Source organism: Trichomycterus rosablanca, chromosome 6 (genome assembly GCF_030014385.1).
Source record: "Trichomycterus rosablanca isolate fTriRos1 chromosome 6, fTriRos1.hap1, whole genome shotgun sequence".
Classification (NCBI taxonomy): domain Eukaryota; kingdom Metazoa; phylum Chordata; class Actinopteri; order Siluriformes; family Trichomycteridae; genus Trichomycterus; species Trichomycterus rosablanca.
Window position 1 is genome coordinate 26919748 of NC_085993.1, and position 15597 is coordinate 26935344.

The 15597-nt window shown below is 40.4% G+C and overlaps 1 protein-coding gene across 1 annotated transcript in view; it reads left to right on the forward strand.

The window, feature by feature from the left end:
• Positions 1 to 14325, forward strand: part of fbxl3b (F-box and leucine-rich repeat protein 3b) — a 33638-nt gene extending 19313 nt beyond the window's left edge. The window contains 1 exon segment of the mRNA XM_062996784.1: positions 13688 to 14325. Within this exon segment, the coding sequence (XP_062852854.1) occupies positions 13688 to 14325 (638 nt within the window).
• Positions 14326 to 15597: the final 1272 nt, after the last annotated feature.

Genomic DNA, 15597 nt, shown 5'->3' on the forward strand with positions numbered 1-15597 from the left:
AATTGTGCCCAAATGTGTTGTTGTCCCTCCCTGGTGTCATGTGTCAAGGTCCCAGGTGTAAATGGGGAGCAGGGCTGTTAAATTTGGTGTTTTGGGTACAATTCTCTCATACTGGCCACTGGATATTCAACATGGCACCTCATGGCAAAGAACTCTCTGAGGATGTGAGAAATAGAATTGTTGCTCTCCACAAAGATGGCCTGGGCTATAAGAAGATTGCTAACACCCTGAAACTGAGCTACAGCATGGTGGCCAAGGTCATACAGCGGTTTTCCAGGACAGGTTCCACTCGGAACAGGCTTCGCCAGGGTCGACCAAAGAAGTTGAGTCCACGTGTTCGGCGTCATATCCAGAGGTTGGTTTTAAAAAATAGACACACGAGTGCTGCCAGCATTGCTGCAGAGGTTGAAGACGTGGGAGGTCAGCCTGTCAGTGCTCAGACCATACGCCGCACACTGCATCAACTCGGTCTGCATGGTCGTCATCCCAGAAGGAAGCTGACGCACAAGAAAGCCCGCAAACAGTTTGCTGAAGACGCTTAGTCCAAGAACATGGATTACTGGAATGCCCTGTGGTCTGACGAGACCAAGATAAACTTGTTTGGCTCAGATGGTGTCCAGCATGTGTGGCGGCGCCCTGGTGAGAAGTACCAAGACAACTGTATCTTGCCTACAGTCAAGCATGGTGGTGGTGGCATCATGGTCTTGGGCTGCATGAGTGTTGCTGGCACTGGGGAGCTGCAGTTCATTGAGGGAAACATGAATTCCAACATGTACTGTGACATTCTGAAACAGAGCATGATCCCCTCCCTTCGAAAACTGACTAACATCCACCAGCTCCGTGATGTCATCATGGAGGAGTGGAAGAGGATTCCAGTAGCAACCTGTGCAGCTCTGGTGAATTCCATGCCCAGGAGGGTTAAGGCAGTGCTGGATAATAATGGTGGTCACACAAAATATTGACACTTTGGGCACAATTTGGACATGTTCACTGTGGGGTGTACTCACTTATGTTGCCAGCCATTTAGACATTAATGGCTGTGTGTTGAGTTATTTTCAGAGGACAGTAAATCTACACTGCTATACAAGTTGTACACTGACTACTCTAAGTTATATCCAAGTTTCATTTCTATAGAGTTGTCCCATGAAAAGATATAATAAAATATTTGCAGAAATGTGAGGGGTGTACTCACTTTTGTGATACACTGTATATATAGTTTACTTTTGTAATTATTATTCTTATATGCAATTATATGGTATTTTCTATGTATAGTATTCATATACAGTAGCTGTCATTTTGGTTCACTTTTGTAATTGGTCTTATTTATAATATTCTGATTATTATTATTATACTACTTGCTGCAATTATCTTAATAAAATACTTTCTACTGCACAATCTGTAGTTAATCTGTAGCATCTGTAGTTAATCTGTAGCATAAATCTACTATTTTATCTATGAGGATGTGAAAGGAGAAGAAAACGGTAAATAAATGGTATCGTAGTGTTTCGGGGGCTATTCCGGCCCAGTTATGGGAGAGTCGGCGGAGATCTGGCACCCGGATTTGGGCCAGTGTATTTGGCCCGATTCTGGGCAGTCATTTAAAAAGAGTCAGAGCCCACACGGGCTGCCGGTGTTACCGGAGTGTTATTGCAAGGTTGTCTAAAGTTTTCAATAATTTAAAGGTTAGTACAAGGTTCCCTTAAGGTTTCAATAATTTTAAGGTTACGGGAACGTTAGGGGAACGTTCCCACAACTATAATGCACAACCAAACGGGAACGTTCTATTTCCGTAAAGAAAACTTTCCTGGGGAACCAAAGGGCAACCAAAATGATCTGTTCCCAGAACGTTCTGGGAACCAAAAACTAACGTTCCCGGAACGTTCTGGGAACCAAAAATTGTTAGCTGGGCTACCTATAGTTTATAATAAGATAAACATAATTTTAATAAGAATAGATCGATAAAACTTAAATATTTACTACAGGAATACATTTCGATAGGGTAGGACAAATCGACAGATAGATCTATAAATCTGCGCTACGGTAGGAAGTTTCGATAGGGTAGGACAAATCGACAGAACACCGGCATGGAACACAGTCAGGTCCTCGAAATCGCGCTATAGGATCGTCCGGGTAGGCGAGCTCAAAATCGCAGCAGACTTAAAACGAAAGCGAAAGTAAAGCGCACATCAGAAAAACACGTGAGGTGTCTTTTGTCGTGGTGAAGCACTGATGAAGAAATGACAACTCCGTTGACACTAACTCATGTTTAATTAAGAGGTTTATTCAAAGAAATGAGTAGTGTCAGTACAGACATTTCGCGATTATGCCCGGAGAAAAAGTAGCTGATTCTTCTTCTGCCTTCTTTACGCCAACCTACGGTTTAAATACCCCAGCGATTTACATACAGCACATCTGTTTCCACTTTGATCTCTCAAATACTGAGAGAGAGCTAAGCCCTCCCATGGTAGAATATATACATTGAACTAAAACCCCATTCTAACCCTTAGCACCAACCTCCGTCTTATGCTGGACAGGCCTCCCCATCCTATCATTGGGAACCTTAGAGCTTTCCATACATTTAAGAGTGCTTCCCCGGGACAGAGCCTCACATAAATACATTCCATATGTCCGTCCATAGGAATGTGTCTCTGAGGGGCACACTGACCCCCTCTGAATGCCTTCTACAGAATTGTGTTCCCTAACAGTGGGGCCACAACACATAACACACATATGAATAAAATACACATATGAATTAATATCTATATAAAATACACCTCATTCCCCCCTTTGAGGCTAATCAGTCTCAAAACTCAAGAGAATAACATAATTAATAATGGTTATAGACATAACATAATACCTGTTCCTCCCACCTATATGTGTCTCAACTTAAATTTAGCACTTAGCAACTTTTATGGAGTGCGGGAGCGAAAAACCTATCAGGCAGTATCGTCCTTCCGAAATGTCCATCAATCAATCAATCAATCTAGACAGGAAAAAACTCACTCGCGACCCCTCTGCCCAGGTGGCCACATATTGTACTCCAGTCCAATTCTCCCCAGAATCTAAAGGAGGAACTATTATATTTGAAAGAATCACATCCAACTTTACCCCAAACTAAAAGTGGCACTATTATATTTGATAAGATTATGACTTTAGCAAATACATTTGAAAACCTCAGAAAAGAAAATCAATAATGTCCAAAGATCAACAGGTCGACCCTTCGAATTGATCTATTGGACCTGTTTCCTACCTATCAATCAATCTGTCCCTAACCATCGAGAAACGAACAAAAAACTCTGAGGTCCCCAATGTACCTACCTCATAACAGCAATTATTGAATAATTGAATTATATGACTTAATCATTCACCAAATGACTAATATCCCCAAAAACAACATAATATCATATTAAGTACTCATATAGTAAGGATATCTATCATATCTTAACAAGAATATCACTCATAATACCAGACTACAATTACAACATTCAAAATGGATATGTCTCCATCAGTTCACCTTCTATCACCACTTCCTCGTCATCCTCAAATTTTTTACCATAACTACCACCTTACGAGTTATATAACCCCCTGTCCACCTATGTCTAGATGGAACAAATCTAAACTCCAGCTCAGACAAAGCCCAACCACATTATGTCATTTAAATGGCATTGTCATACTTTATATGATAACATTACACTTTATCAGCCTTATAGACCCTGTATGATGACCACCATACTTGCTGAATACACTTCATGACCTTCTTATGACTACCCCCTTTGCTCACTAACTGTAACCATGAGCATCCTAAATTAAAATAGTAATCAGACAGGACCACTCAACTCTATGTCCTTAAAACAACTCCCCTTTTTGGGTCCACACCCTAATCTCATAAAGCAACGCTTGCTTCAGATTTGTCCTACTTTTTTTGCTCATTAGGTTGTTTCAAATTATTCATTATCCAGTAACAGACCTTGTCTAACAGCAACTTCACTGCTATTTCAGTTACATAGATATCTTTTCCACAACAATCATTCAAAATCAAAACTCTCCCAATATCATCAGGCGTAATCATCCTTTCTGCCAAATTAATTCTCAACACTTATGTATTGTAAACTCAGACGCATCCACTATAAGTCATACTCAGTTCTTCTATCACCTGTTGACACTAAAGACAATCCAGTCAACAACATACGCAATTCATTATTTATCTCTCATACTGCATTAACCCTTCCTGCTATATACAATTCTACTTCAAACAGTTCAGACTGATCAGAGCAGACGTTGCATACACATTACATCTAACATTTTCTACACATCTAATGTATTCTATTTCATCATCGCATGCTAGATACCACTCAAATTTTCTAATTGTCATGCACTAGTCTTCTAAGTGGCACTTTTCCCAATACAAAATCACCAATCCATTATTTATTACACTCTGCCATACTTAAAATAACAACAGCTCTGCTGTTACATCAACTTCCATCAGTCCTACAGACCCCTGACCTATATTATTTATTCATTCAGATTTTTACTCCAACTTTTGGTCACTCATACTAACGCACATCCTGCTTCTAATAATACAGACTCCATTTCCCACAATCCAACAGACTCTCACATGACCGTCTTCTGCTCCTAGTCAGCCAATCCCTCACGCTCCACCAGCGCTTTGATCCACTTCAGCTATCTTGAATCACACTAAACTCTACCTAAACAGTTCCATTTAGTTAACTCACTGCAAAAATACTACCAACCTAGTCTGCATACCTAGCATTCATGCTTCGCTAGTGTTTATTGCTATCACAATAATAAACCCCTCTCTACTCTCTGTGAGCATCTGCTCTTTCCACCACATGACACTTCTCTGTATTAAACTCCTCATGTTTCTCTATCATAATCTACAGAACAGCAATAAATGCCTACTTATATTTTCTCTAGTCTGCAAAATCTCAAAATAATTAGGATACAAAAAACTTCCACTTTTATATCACTTCATATGAATTATTTGAACATACTACACTTATCTTATTAGTAACTAAACTCACAGTATCCTTGTGGCAATTTCATACACATACACTTTCCCTCATGCCTAACTAAACCTCACTGATTCCCAATCAGTTACTGTACAACTTCTAGTGTCTGCTAGACTATTCGATAGTAGCTTGTACTAAATATTTTAATACTTTTCCTATCCTCCATACCTATACTATCTCTGATATATTATTGTTACATTTCCCTACAAATTTCATTAACCCTACATCACTATGGTACATGCACCCCTATTCTCACTAAAACACAAGCTCCTACAGCCCTATCTAATTTACTTTTGCAACCAAAACTTTTTCTACACAGTCTCTGTTTTTCTAATACCCTACTGTAAAATACATCCAAAACCTCTACAGTGCCTTGCAAAAGTATTCAGCCCCCTTGAACTTTTCAACCTTTTGCCACATTTCAGGCTTCAAACATAACGATATGAAATTGTAATTTTTTGTGAAGAATCAACAACAAGTGGGACACAATCGTGAAGTGGAACGAAATTTATTGGATATTTTAAACTTTTTTTAGAAATAAAAAACTGAAAAGTGGGGCGTGCAATATTATTCAGCCCCCTTGCATTAATACTTTGTAGCGCCACCTTTTGCTGCGATTACAGCTGCAAGTCGCTTGGGGTATGTCTCTATCAGTTTTGCACATCGAGAGACAGATATTTTTGCCCATTCTTCCTTGCAAAACAGCTCGAGCTCAGTGAGGTTGGATGGAGAGCGTTTGTGAACAGCAGTTTTCAGCTCTTTCCACAGATTCTCGATGGGATTCAGGTCTGGACTTTGACTTGGCCATTCTAACACCTGGATACGTTTATTTGTGAACCATTCCATTGTAGATTTTGCTTTATGTTTTGGATCATTGTCTTGTTGGAAGATAAATCTCCGTCCCAGTCTCAGGTCTTTTGCAGACTGCAACAGGTTTTCTTCCAGAATAGTCCTGTATTTGGCTCCATCCATCTTCCCATCAATTTTAACCATCTTCCCTGTCCCTGCTGAAGAAAAGCAGGCCCAAACCATGATGCTGCCACCACCATGTTTGACAGTGGGGATGGTGTGTTCAGGGTGATGAGCTGTGTTGCTTTTACGCCAAACATAACGTTTTGCATTGTGGCCAAAAAGTTCGATTTTGGTTTCATCTGACCAGAGCACCTTCTTCCACATGTTTGGTGTGTCTCCCAGGTGACTTTTTATAGATATCTTTGAGAAATGGCTTTCTTCTTGCCACTCTTCCATAAAGGCCAGATTTGTGCAGTGTACGACTGATTGTGTCCTATGGACAGAGTCTCCCACCTCAGCTGTAGATCTCTGCAGTTCATTCAGAGTGATCATGGGCCTCTTGGCTGCATCTCTGATCAGTCTTCTCCTTGTTTGAGCTGAAAGTTTAGAGGGACGGCCGGGTCTTGGTAGATTTGCAGTGGTCTGATACTCCTTCCATTTCAATATGATCGCTTGCACAGTGCTCCTTGAGATGTTTAAAGCTTGGGAAATCTTTTTGTATCCAAATCCGGCTTTAAACTTCTCCACAACAGTATCTCGGACCTGCCTGGTGTGTTCCTTGGTCTTCATGATGCTCTCTGCGCTTTAAACAGAACTCTGAGACTGTCACAGAGCAGGTGCATTTATACGGAGACTTGATTACACACAGGTGGATTCTATTTATCACCATCAGTCATTTAGGTCAACATTGGATCAATCAGAGATCCTCACTGAACTTCTGGAGTGAGTTTGCTGCACTGAAAGTAAAGGGGCTGAATAATATTGCACGCCCCACTTTTTAGTTTTTTATTTCTAAAAAAAGTTTAAAATATCCAATACATTTCAATCTACTTCACGATTGTGTCCCACTTGTTGTTGATTCTTCACAAAAAATTACAATTTCATATCATTATGTTTGAAGCCTGAAATGTGGCAAAAGGTTGAAAAGTTCAAGGGGGCTGAATACTTTTGCAAGGCACTGTATATGATGTTGTTGCAAAATCCCTCACTTTTTATTATAGAACCCAGATCCACAGGTGAATGCTATTAAAGCATACTACTGTTCCACACGGGCTTGAGATTGCACTGCATAACGTCTCCATCCAGTCTCACATCAGCTTCCACTTGAATCTTTTTTTTGTTTTTTATATAATGTTGTGTTATGTATGCTTATTCGATGTACAGCACTTTGGTCAACGTAAGTTGTTTTAAGAGTGCTTTATAAATAAAATTTACTTACTTACTTACTTACTTACTTACTTCCTCTTGTCTGATGATGTCATTATCTTGGCATTCTGTACCTCAGCACCTCATATGCCTCTTGCACACTGCTTCACTCAAACATCGGAATGCAACAACAACCATTTCACACATCTGCAAGATCTGGCATTCATCGTTTTCACATCATCTTTGGTACTGCATAAGTGTCCATCAGCCTCAGCTAGTACACTGTAGATCAAATATCAGACTCCTCTTCTTATTTGTTTACTCCATCCACATCATCATCTCTTCTCCATCCACATCATCTTCACTTCTCCATGTTTTCTTTGTCCAGTTCTTTTCTTTGACACTTTAGACAGACTTCTCTAGCAACAGCTGAAACAGCCTCCTTAATTCATGCTTGACAGCTGAGCCATTAGTCTTCTCTGATCCATGAATGACCAAGACTTTAGTCCTTTTTACTTCTTGCTGCTCCATCCTCACTCTTGCTTGTCATTTGGATGCAGTCATCATCCTTCCAGATGTTTGTCTTCTCTGTTGTTGTCCTCATTTGAGATTTCAGTCTCCTTCGATGATATTGGCATCTCCATTTAGGAGCGGAGTATGTGAAAACCTCTTTTCTCTCTCTACTCGTGCAGGGCCTGCAGTTTATGGCCTCAACCCCCCTCTGGGTTGCTATGCGTCTGTGAAACTTATGACCTGGGTCTCCAGTCACCCCCCTTTATCTGCTTCTCTCCTACCAAGTTATTTTCTTCTCACTATTCCCTCAATCTTTAAATTGCACTCATCCATCACTCATCTATGATCATGCATAGTATTGCCACAAGGTTTACTGCACTTATCTAACTTCTTAGATAAACAGACAAACTACATAACATCTATGTTAGTACTTATACAACACCATCACTGCTCTCTAACATCAGCTTCACCTTCAAAATCCCTCAAATACACTTACTAATACTTTCTCAACTTCTTAAATCTCCTCTTTCTATTCGACAAAGTCAAATTCCACTCTACTGGTCCCTACTTTCTCTGCTTCCTTTCCACTACTTCTTTTCTTCACAGTCCTTCTCAGACCATAAACCTCTCCAACCATTTCTATACATCAAAACTACTTGTTTAATTCTTCACTTCTTCAAAGAATATTGACTTATCATTTATGTCCTGCTTTCCACAAGTCCTCTATTCATGCTAAACTTTTCCTCACACACTGTTCTTATGCATCTGCATCAACACAACACTCAGCACTCTGTACTGCAATTCATGCTCTCATACTATAATTCACTAACTCTCTATTTTCAGATGACTTTGCATACAACTTTTATACAAATTCCTACCAAACAGCACTCACTACTTTGCTTAGGCTTTTTCCCTTCACTTTGTTTAAACTTCTACACACATGCAAACATTTGCAGTCAGGCTAAACATTACACCTACAAAGGCTAGGCACTTCAACTACACACATACACATATATCAATGTACATGGGCCACTTACAGGGGTTGGACAAAATAACTGAAACACCTGGTTTTAGACAACAATAATTTATTAGTATGGTGTAGGGCCTCCTTTTGCGGCCAATACAGCGTCAATTCGTCTTGGAAATGACATATACAAGTCCTGCACAGTGGTCAGAGGGATTTTAAGCCATTCTTCTTGCAGGATAGTGGCCAGGTCACTACGTGATGCTGGTGGAGGAAAACGTTTCCTGACTCACTTCTCCAAAACACCCCAAAGTGGCTCAATAATATTTAGATCTGGTGACTGTGCAGGCCATGGGAGATGTTCAACATCACTTTCATGTTCATCAAACCAATCTTTCACCAGTCTTGCTGTGTGTATTGGTGCATTGTCATCCTGATACACGGCACCGCCATTGGATGCACATGGTCCTCCAGAATGGTTCGGTAGTCCTTGGCAGTGACGCGCCCATCTAGCACAAGTATTGGGCCAAGGGAATGCCATGATATGGCAGCCCAAACCATCACTGATCCACCCCCATGCTTCACTCTGGGCATGCAACAGTCTGGGTGGTACGCTTCTTTGGGGCTTCTCCACACCGTAACTCTCCCGGATGTGGGGAAAACAGTAAAGGTGGACTCATCAGAGAACAATACATGTTTCACATTGTCCACAGCCCAAGATTTGCGCTCCTTGCACCATTGAAACCGACGTTTGGCATTGGCACGAGTGACCAAAGGTTTGGCTATAGCAGCCCGGCCGTGTATATTGACCCTGTGGAGCTTTTGACGGACAGTTCTGGTGGAAACAGGAGAGTTGAGGTGCACATTTAATTCTGCCGTGATTTGGGCAGCCGTGGTTTTATGTTTTTTGGATACAATCCGGGTTAGCACCCGAACATCCCTTTCAGACAGCTTCCTCTTGCGTCCACAGTTAATCCTGTTGGATGTGGTTTGTCCTTCTTGGTGGTATGCTGACATTACCCTGGATACCGTGGCTCTTGATACATCACAAAGACTTGCTGTCTTGGTCACAGATGCGCCAGCAAGACGTGCACCAACAATTTGTCCTCTTTTGAACTCTGGTATGTCACCCATAATGTTGTGTGCATTGCAATATTTTGAGCAAAACTGTGCTCTTACCCTGCTAATTGAACCTTCACACTCTGCTCTTACTGGTGCAATGTGCAATTAATGAAGATTGGCCACCAGACTGGTCCAATTTAGCCATGAAACCTCCCACACTAAAATGACAGGTGTTTCAGTTATTTTGTCCAACCCCTGTAGTTCAGTTCCTTCAGTTCCTCTGACTACTTTTCAGTCCTTAAATCCTTACATATTTCTTATTTCTGTTTACATTAAACTCCTTTATATTGTCTTCACCTTAAACTCCTTTTAATTAATTTTTACGTCCTTGGATCTCTGCAAATCTGAATTACATGCATTCTATTCTTCTGCTATCTTAACTTTTGCTATCTGCTCCTCCTCTTCAAACCTCCTGAGGCTGGCACTCCAATGTCTGTGGTGTCAAAAACTCAACTTTAAACATACTTTAACTTAAAACCAAACCACAGCCAGCAGCAGCAAAAAACATATAGATTCATGGCATATTACACACTCTCACACATAACTTTACAATTTATTGTTTTACTTATTCTAATTCTTCATAAAGGTGGGCTTAAAGGTCTTATTTATTCTCTTTAGCCATAAACCTCTCTTTTCCACACTTTGCACGATCTGGTTTCCACTATTAATCGTATTTAAAACAACCTCTACACTAGACGGATTCCCCCAGTCACTATGATTGACAGATCTCCATACCATTTGACTTCCTTATTCTTAACCATGTGGTACTGCCTCTCTTTCTCACACACACACACTGTTCCTCACTCACACAGGGGAACGCCATATTAGCCCCCACCTTTCTGTTCTCACACACACAGGATGAGAAAGACAAGGATTCATAAGGTCTTATAACACCTAATAAGTACAATAAGTAATTCAACAAGATTTACACACTTTTATCCTTCAACACCTCCTCCACAACAAACGTCCACATTTAAGCACTAAGCCATAAGTTCACACTATACTTCATCAGTAAAACATCTTATTTCCACTTCAATAATATCTCTCCATTCATAAAAGCACTATGTCTCTCTTTGGGAGTTTATTTATTTTGACTACACAATGTCCTCTTACTTCTGAGGCTCATGAGTTATTTAACTATTTAATCTCCCAAGAGAGCTCATTACTTATTATTAACTAATTAGCATTAACTGTCCTCTTGAAGAATCTCATTAAAATTACTTATTAATTAATAAAATAAATCTTCTTCAAGGGCTCATGTGTTTTTAATATTAAAAGACAAAATAACTATACACATAATTACTAAACCTCCTTTCTCCATCTATATGCACTTAAGACCTGCTCAACTGCACATACTAAACACAGACATAAAGAGACATAGAGCACACACCCATAGACACACATGGAGCTTCAACCCCCCTCTCCTTCTTCTCCTCACACAAGGGGGGTTTACACACACACAGATGCACACACTAGAGGCCCCTCCTTACGCACACACAAACACTTTGCGCTCACACACACATCCTAAAAAATTTTAATGCTTCAAAGTCGACTAATCCATGTTTTCCTTAACGCATGCTTCTTCCTTACACTCATTTACTCTCCTTTACTCATTTTAAATCCTCTTTCTTTCCCTTTATTACCAGTTCTCTATTTCTCTAAAATTCCTCTCTTTTTTTTTTCTCTCACATTTTTCTCATTTCACAACTTTAACTTATTCTCTTTTGTTACTTCACTTTTCCTCTTATTTACCTCTGTATTCTCTATTTCTCTATTTCTTCTCTTGTTCCTTTAACCATGAATTCATCTTTTTAATTAACACCTCATTAATTTCTAACGAACGAGAATAATTGCTCACGTCTTACAGTCGACAGAGCTAACAGGCCTGTAACTTGTCACGAGCATGGCGCAGTTAAAACTCTGAATCGTTAATAATTAAGGCTATTTCACACACTTTTCTATTTTCCTCTTTTAAACTCTTTTTCTTTTCCTTCCATATTATCTCTATTTCCATGTTACCTCTTTTCCCTTCATTGCAATGTTTACAACACAATAAACCTCAAATTTAGATGGAGCATCACTCCACTGTCCACACCTCATAGCACACACCAGATCGTTTCAGTGCAGCCAAACACCACAGATTACAACACACAGGCTCGCGCCCAATGTCACAAAATAGAACGCTCACCTGATAGGTCGTTATGTCATCAGCAGTGAAGTAGCCACATCAGGACCCTGCTCGCAGCGCCACTTTGAGGTGTCTTTTGTCGTGGTGAAGCACTGATGAGGAAATGACAACTCCGTTGACACTAACTCATGTTTAATTAAGAGGTTTATTTAAAGAAATGAGTAGTGTCAGTACAGACATTTCGCGATTATGCCTGGAGAAAAAGTAGCTGATTCTTCTTCTGCCTTCTTTACGCCAACCTCACGTTTAAATACCCCAGCGATTTACATACAGCACATCTGTTTCCACTTTGATCTCTCAAATACTGAGAGAGAGCTAAGCCCTCCCATGGTAGAATATATACATTGAACTAAAACCCCATTCTAACCCTTAGCACCAACCTCCGTCTTATGCTGGACAGGCCTCCCCATCCTATCATTGGGAACCTTAGAGCTTTCCATACATTTAAGAGTGCTTCCCCGGGACAGAGCCTCACATAAATACATTCCATATGTCCGTCCATAGGAATGTGTCTCTGAGGGGCACACTGACCCCCTCTGAATGCCTTCTACAGAATTGTGTTCCCTAACAGTGGGGCCACAACACATAACACACATATGAATAAAATACACATATGAATTAATATCTATATAAAATACACCTCACACGAAACTATAAATATCAGTCTCGGATAGGAAAAATATAAACGATCATAGAGATCGCGTTTACCGGCATACACACGCTGACGAACCAGCAACCAGCCACGCTTCAAGCCTCCTCTTAAATAGAGCGTGCTGATTGCTCTGTGATGATCTGCAGGTGCATGGTTAATGAGCCGCTGCGATCCATAGGCTGAGCGCGTCTCAGCGTTGTCTGCTCCACACCACGTGATGCACCCGAACACTGGCCCAGAACATAAACAAACACAGAAAAAGACGCGCACACAAAAGAAAACACGGGGTGATAGAAGCCCTTCAAAGGGCACACCCCTAACAGTAACATGGTTTGTTGTACTAAAACAATGACCGATGAATTTGGGCAGTACGGAGCACTGTAATAACGGAGAGAAATGTAGTGTTTCTGAGTCATATTTTTAGTACATTTAGCCACGTTATGTTTTATTTTTTACGTTACATATATATACACAGATACTGTATATGTATTGTATTTTCACACAAATGGATGTTCGTGTTTTGGAACTTTAGTGATGTTTCACCGCTCAAGCCAAGCGCTGAGCACATCGGCTATTTGCGCCGAGAGTCGCGGTGAGAACGAAGCGCAAAACGCTTTTCACCTCAACGAACTAAAGAAAACAACAACTGCGACAAACACGTCTACGTCTTCTTATCACCAATAGCTGATCGATGCTTTTACATAACAACGAACATTTGTAACAGAAGCACAAATGCTCGCACATAATCTACACGCTCCACCATGATATTACTACTCTTAACTTTCATTAAGTAACGCCCACCGATGATGAAGCAGGCTTGGTTCTCAAAAACTGGTGGAAACGCGGGTCGGTTCTCTACAGAACACCAAGGTTCTAAGAAACCTGAACAGAACCGGTTTGAGAACCATGGTTCTTTTGGTGGAAAAGCCCTATGAGTGACTTTGCACTTTAAGGACAGTTCCCAGGTTGAGATAAAGTGAACAAAATTAAAGACTTGAAAACCGAACATGTTACCCTTGATGTATAGCTTTTTTGCTTGCTTTTATTTTTTGCTCTTTCAGGCATTTTGTGTGTGGCCGACCAGTGCCATGGGCTGCGTGAACTAGCATTAAACTACCACCTCCTAAGTGATGAGCTGCTTCTGGCGCTGTCATCTGAGCGTCATGTCCACCTGGAGCACCTGCGGATCGACGTGGTGAGTGAGAACCCAGGGCAGACACAGTTCCACACCATAAAGTTCAGCAGCTGGGAGGCCATGATGCCTCACTCGCCTAAGTTCAGCTTGGTCATGTACTTCTTTCTTTATGAAGACGAGTTTAAGCCCTTTTTCCGCGAAGAGGTGCCAGTCACACATCTCTACTTTGATCAATCTGTGAGCAAGGAGGTGCTTGGCCGTGTGGGAATGACATGCCCCCGCTTGATTGAGCTGGTGGTGTGTGCCAATGGCCTGCGCCCACTCGACGAGGAGCTTATCCGGATTGCAGAGCGCTGTCAGCACCTGTCGGCTATTGGCCTGGGTGAGTGTGAGGTGACCTGCAGTGCCTTTGTGGAATTTGTAAAGATGTGTGGCTGACGGCTTTCTCAACTCTTTATTATGGAAGAGGTGCCAGACCACAAGTATGGGCTTGACGACATTCATTGGGAGGTGTCAAAGCACTTGGGCCGTGTGTGGTTCCCAGATATGATGCCCACCTGGTAGGGTAAAGCCATGCCTTTGATTTACCATCCCCTGCAAATGAAAACTTATTTTTGGCCTACCACTTGCAATCACATCTTACAAAAAAGTGAATACTTTTGAAGAATTTACCTACATTTCATGAACTTTCCATGGATTTTTTACACACATTTTAGAAAAGCTACAAGTTTAATAGCTGTTACTACAGGTCCTACATTCTACATTTTTGTCCAGTATGAAATTAAGATTTTACTTCAGACCTAATGCACAGGTCAGATTTCTCATTTGAAAGGGTTTAAATGTTGCTTTAAAATTATTTAATCATTTAAAATGTTGCTTTAAAATGATTTTCCCTCTGACAGCCCTTAAAATTTCTTGTGATCTTGCAAATAATTTTGCCATTGTATTGTTTACCACTCATTTCATGAACTTCATTAGTTCCACTGAAAGGTGGGACAATAGCTGCTATTTTTTTGCAATCTTTGTCCAGAATGTATACATTGTGTCTTGTTTTTCATATGTAAGTGTAGAGTCCTAAACTAAACATTTCCTCCTATGTTGGTGCTTATGAATTAGGGTCAGACAACAGGTCTGTCCAGCTAAAGGTTGCTTTACCAACCAAGTTGGTAGCTAAAACTGGTACAATTCATCAGTAGTTTGAAGCCTGAAATGAGTTAATTAATCATAGGTCTCAAGTAATCAACTGATCTCAGTCTTCAAACAACTGATGGATTGTATCAGATATAGCTTCATCAGCATATTGCAATCTGATATTTAATTTTGCCTTGCAAACCTTTCATAGCTGATGTAGACTGCCTATGTAGTGTAAAGGAATCCACTTAATCACAGGGTTCATATTGCAGGGATTTTTCTGTTATTCAGCAGAACTAATAAAGCCTCTCAGATGAGTGAGAAAAGTCATGAAAAGTCTTGTGAAGATCATTTACCAAGATGTACTACTTTGAAATGTTCATCATGCTCTGAATGGCCAAAATCCTTTAAAGCCATTAAAAAAAAAAAAATTGTATATACGTGTACATATTTTTGCTTTGTGCAACTATTTTCTGGTCACTTTGTTCATCAGTTGCAATTATTAGTGGTGGTGATGTTAATTATAAATACAACAGGTAAATGTGACCATCCACTTGCATTTCATTATTGGTTTAAGTGACTTTATATAGATTTTATATTAATGTGTGTCTGTGAGAAAGAAAACAGATGTTAATTTGCAAAGTGTCGTAAAGTGGCATAGTCATTCAGGATAAAGAATAAATGAAACCTTGGCTTCATACTCTA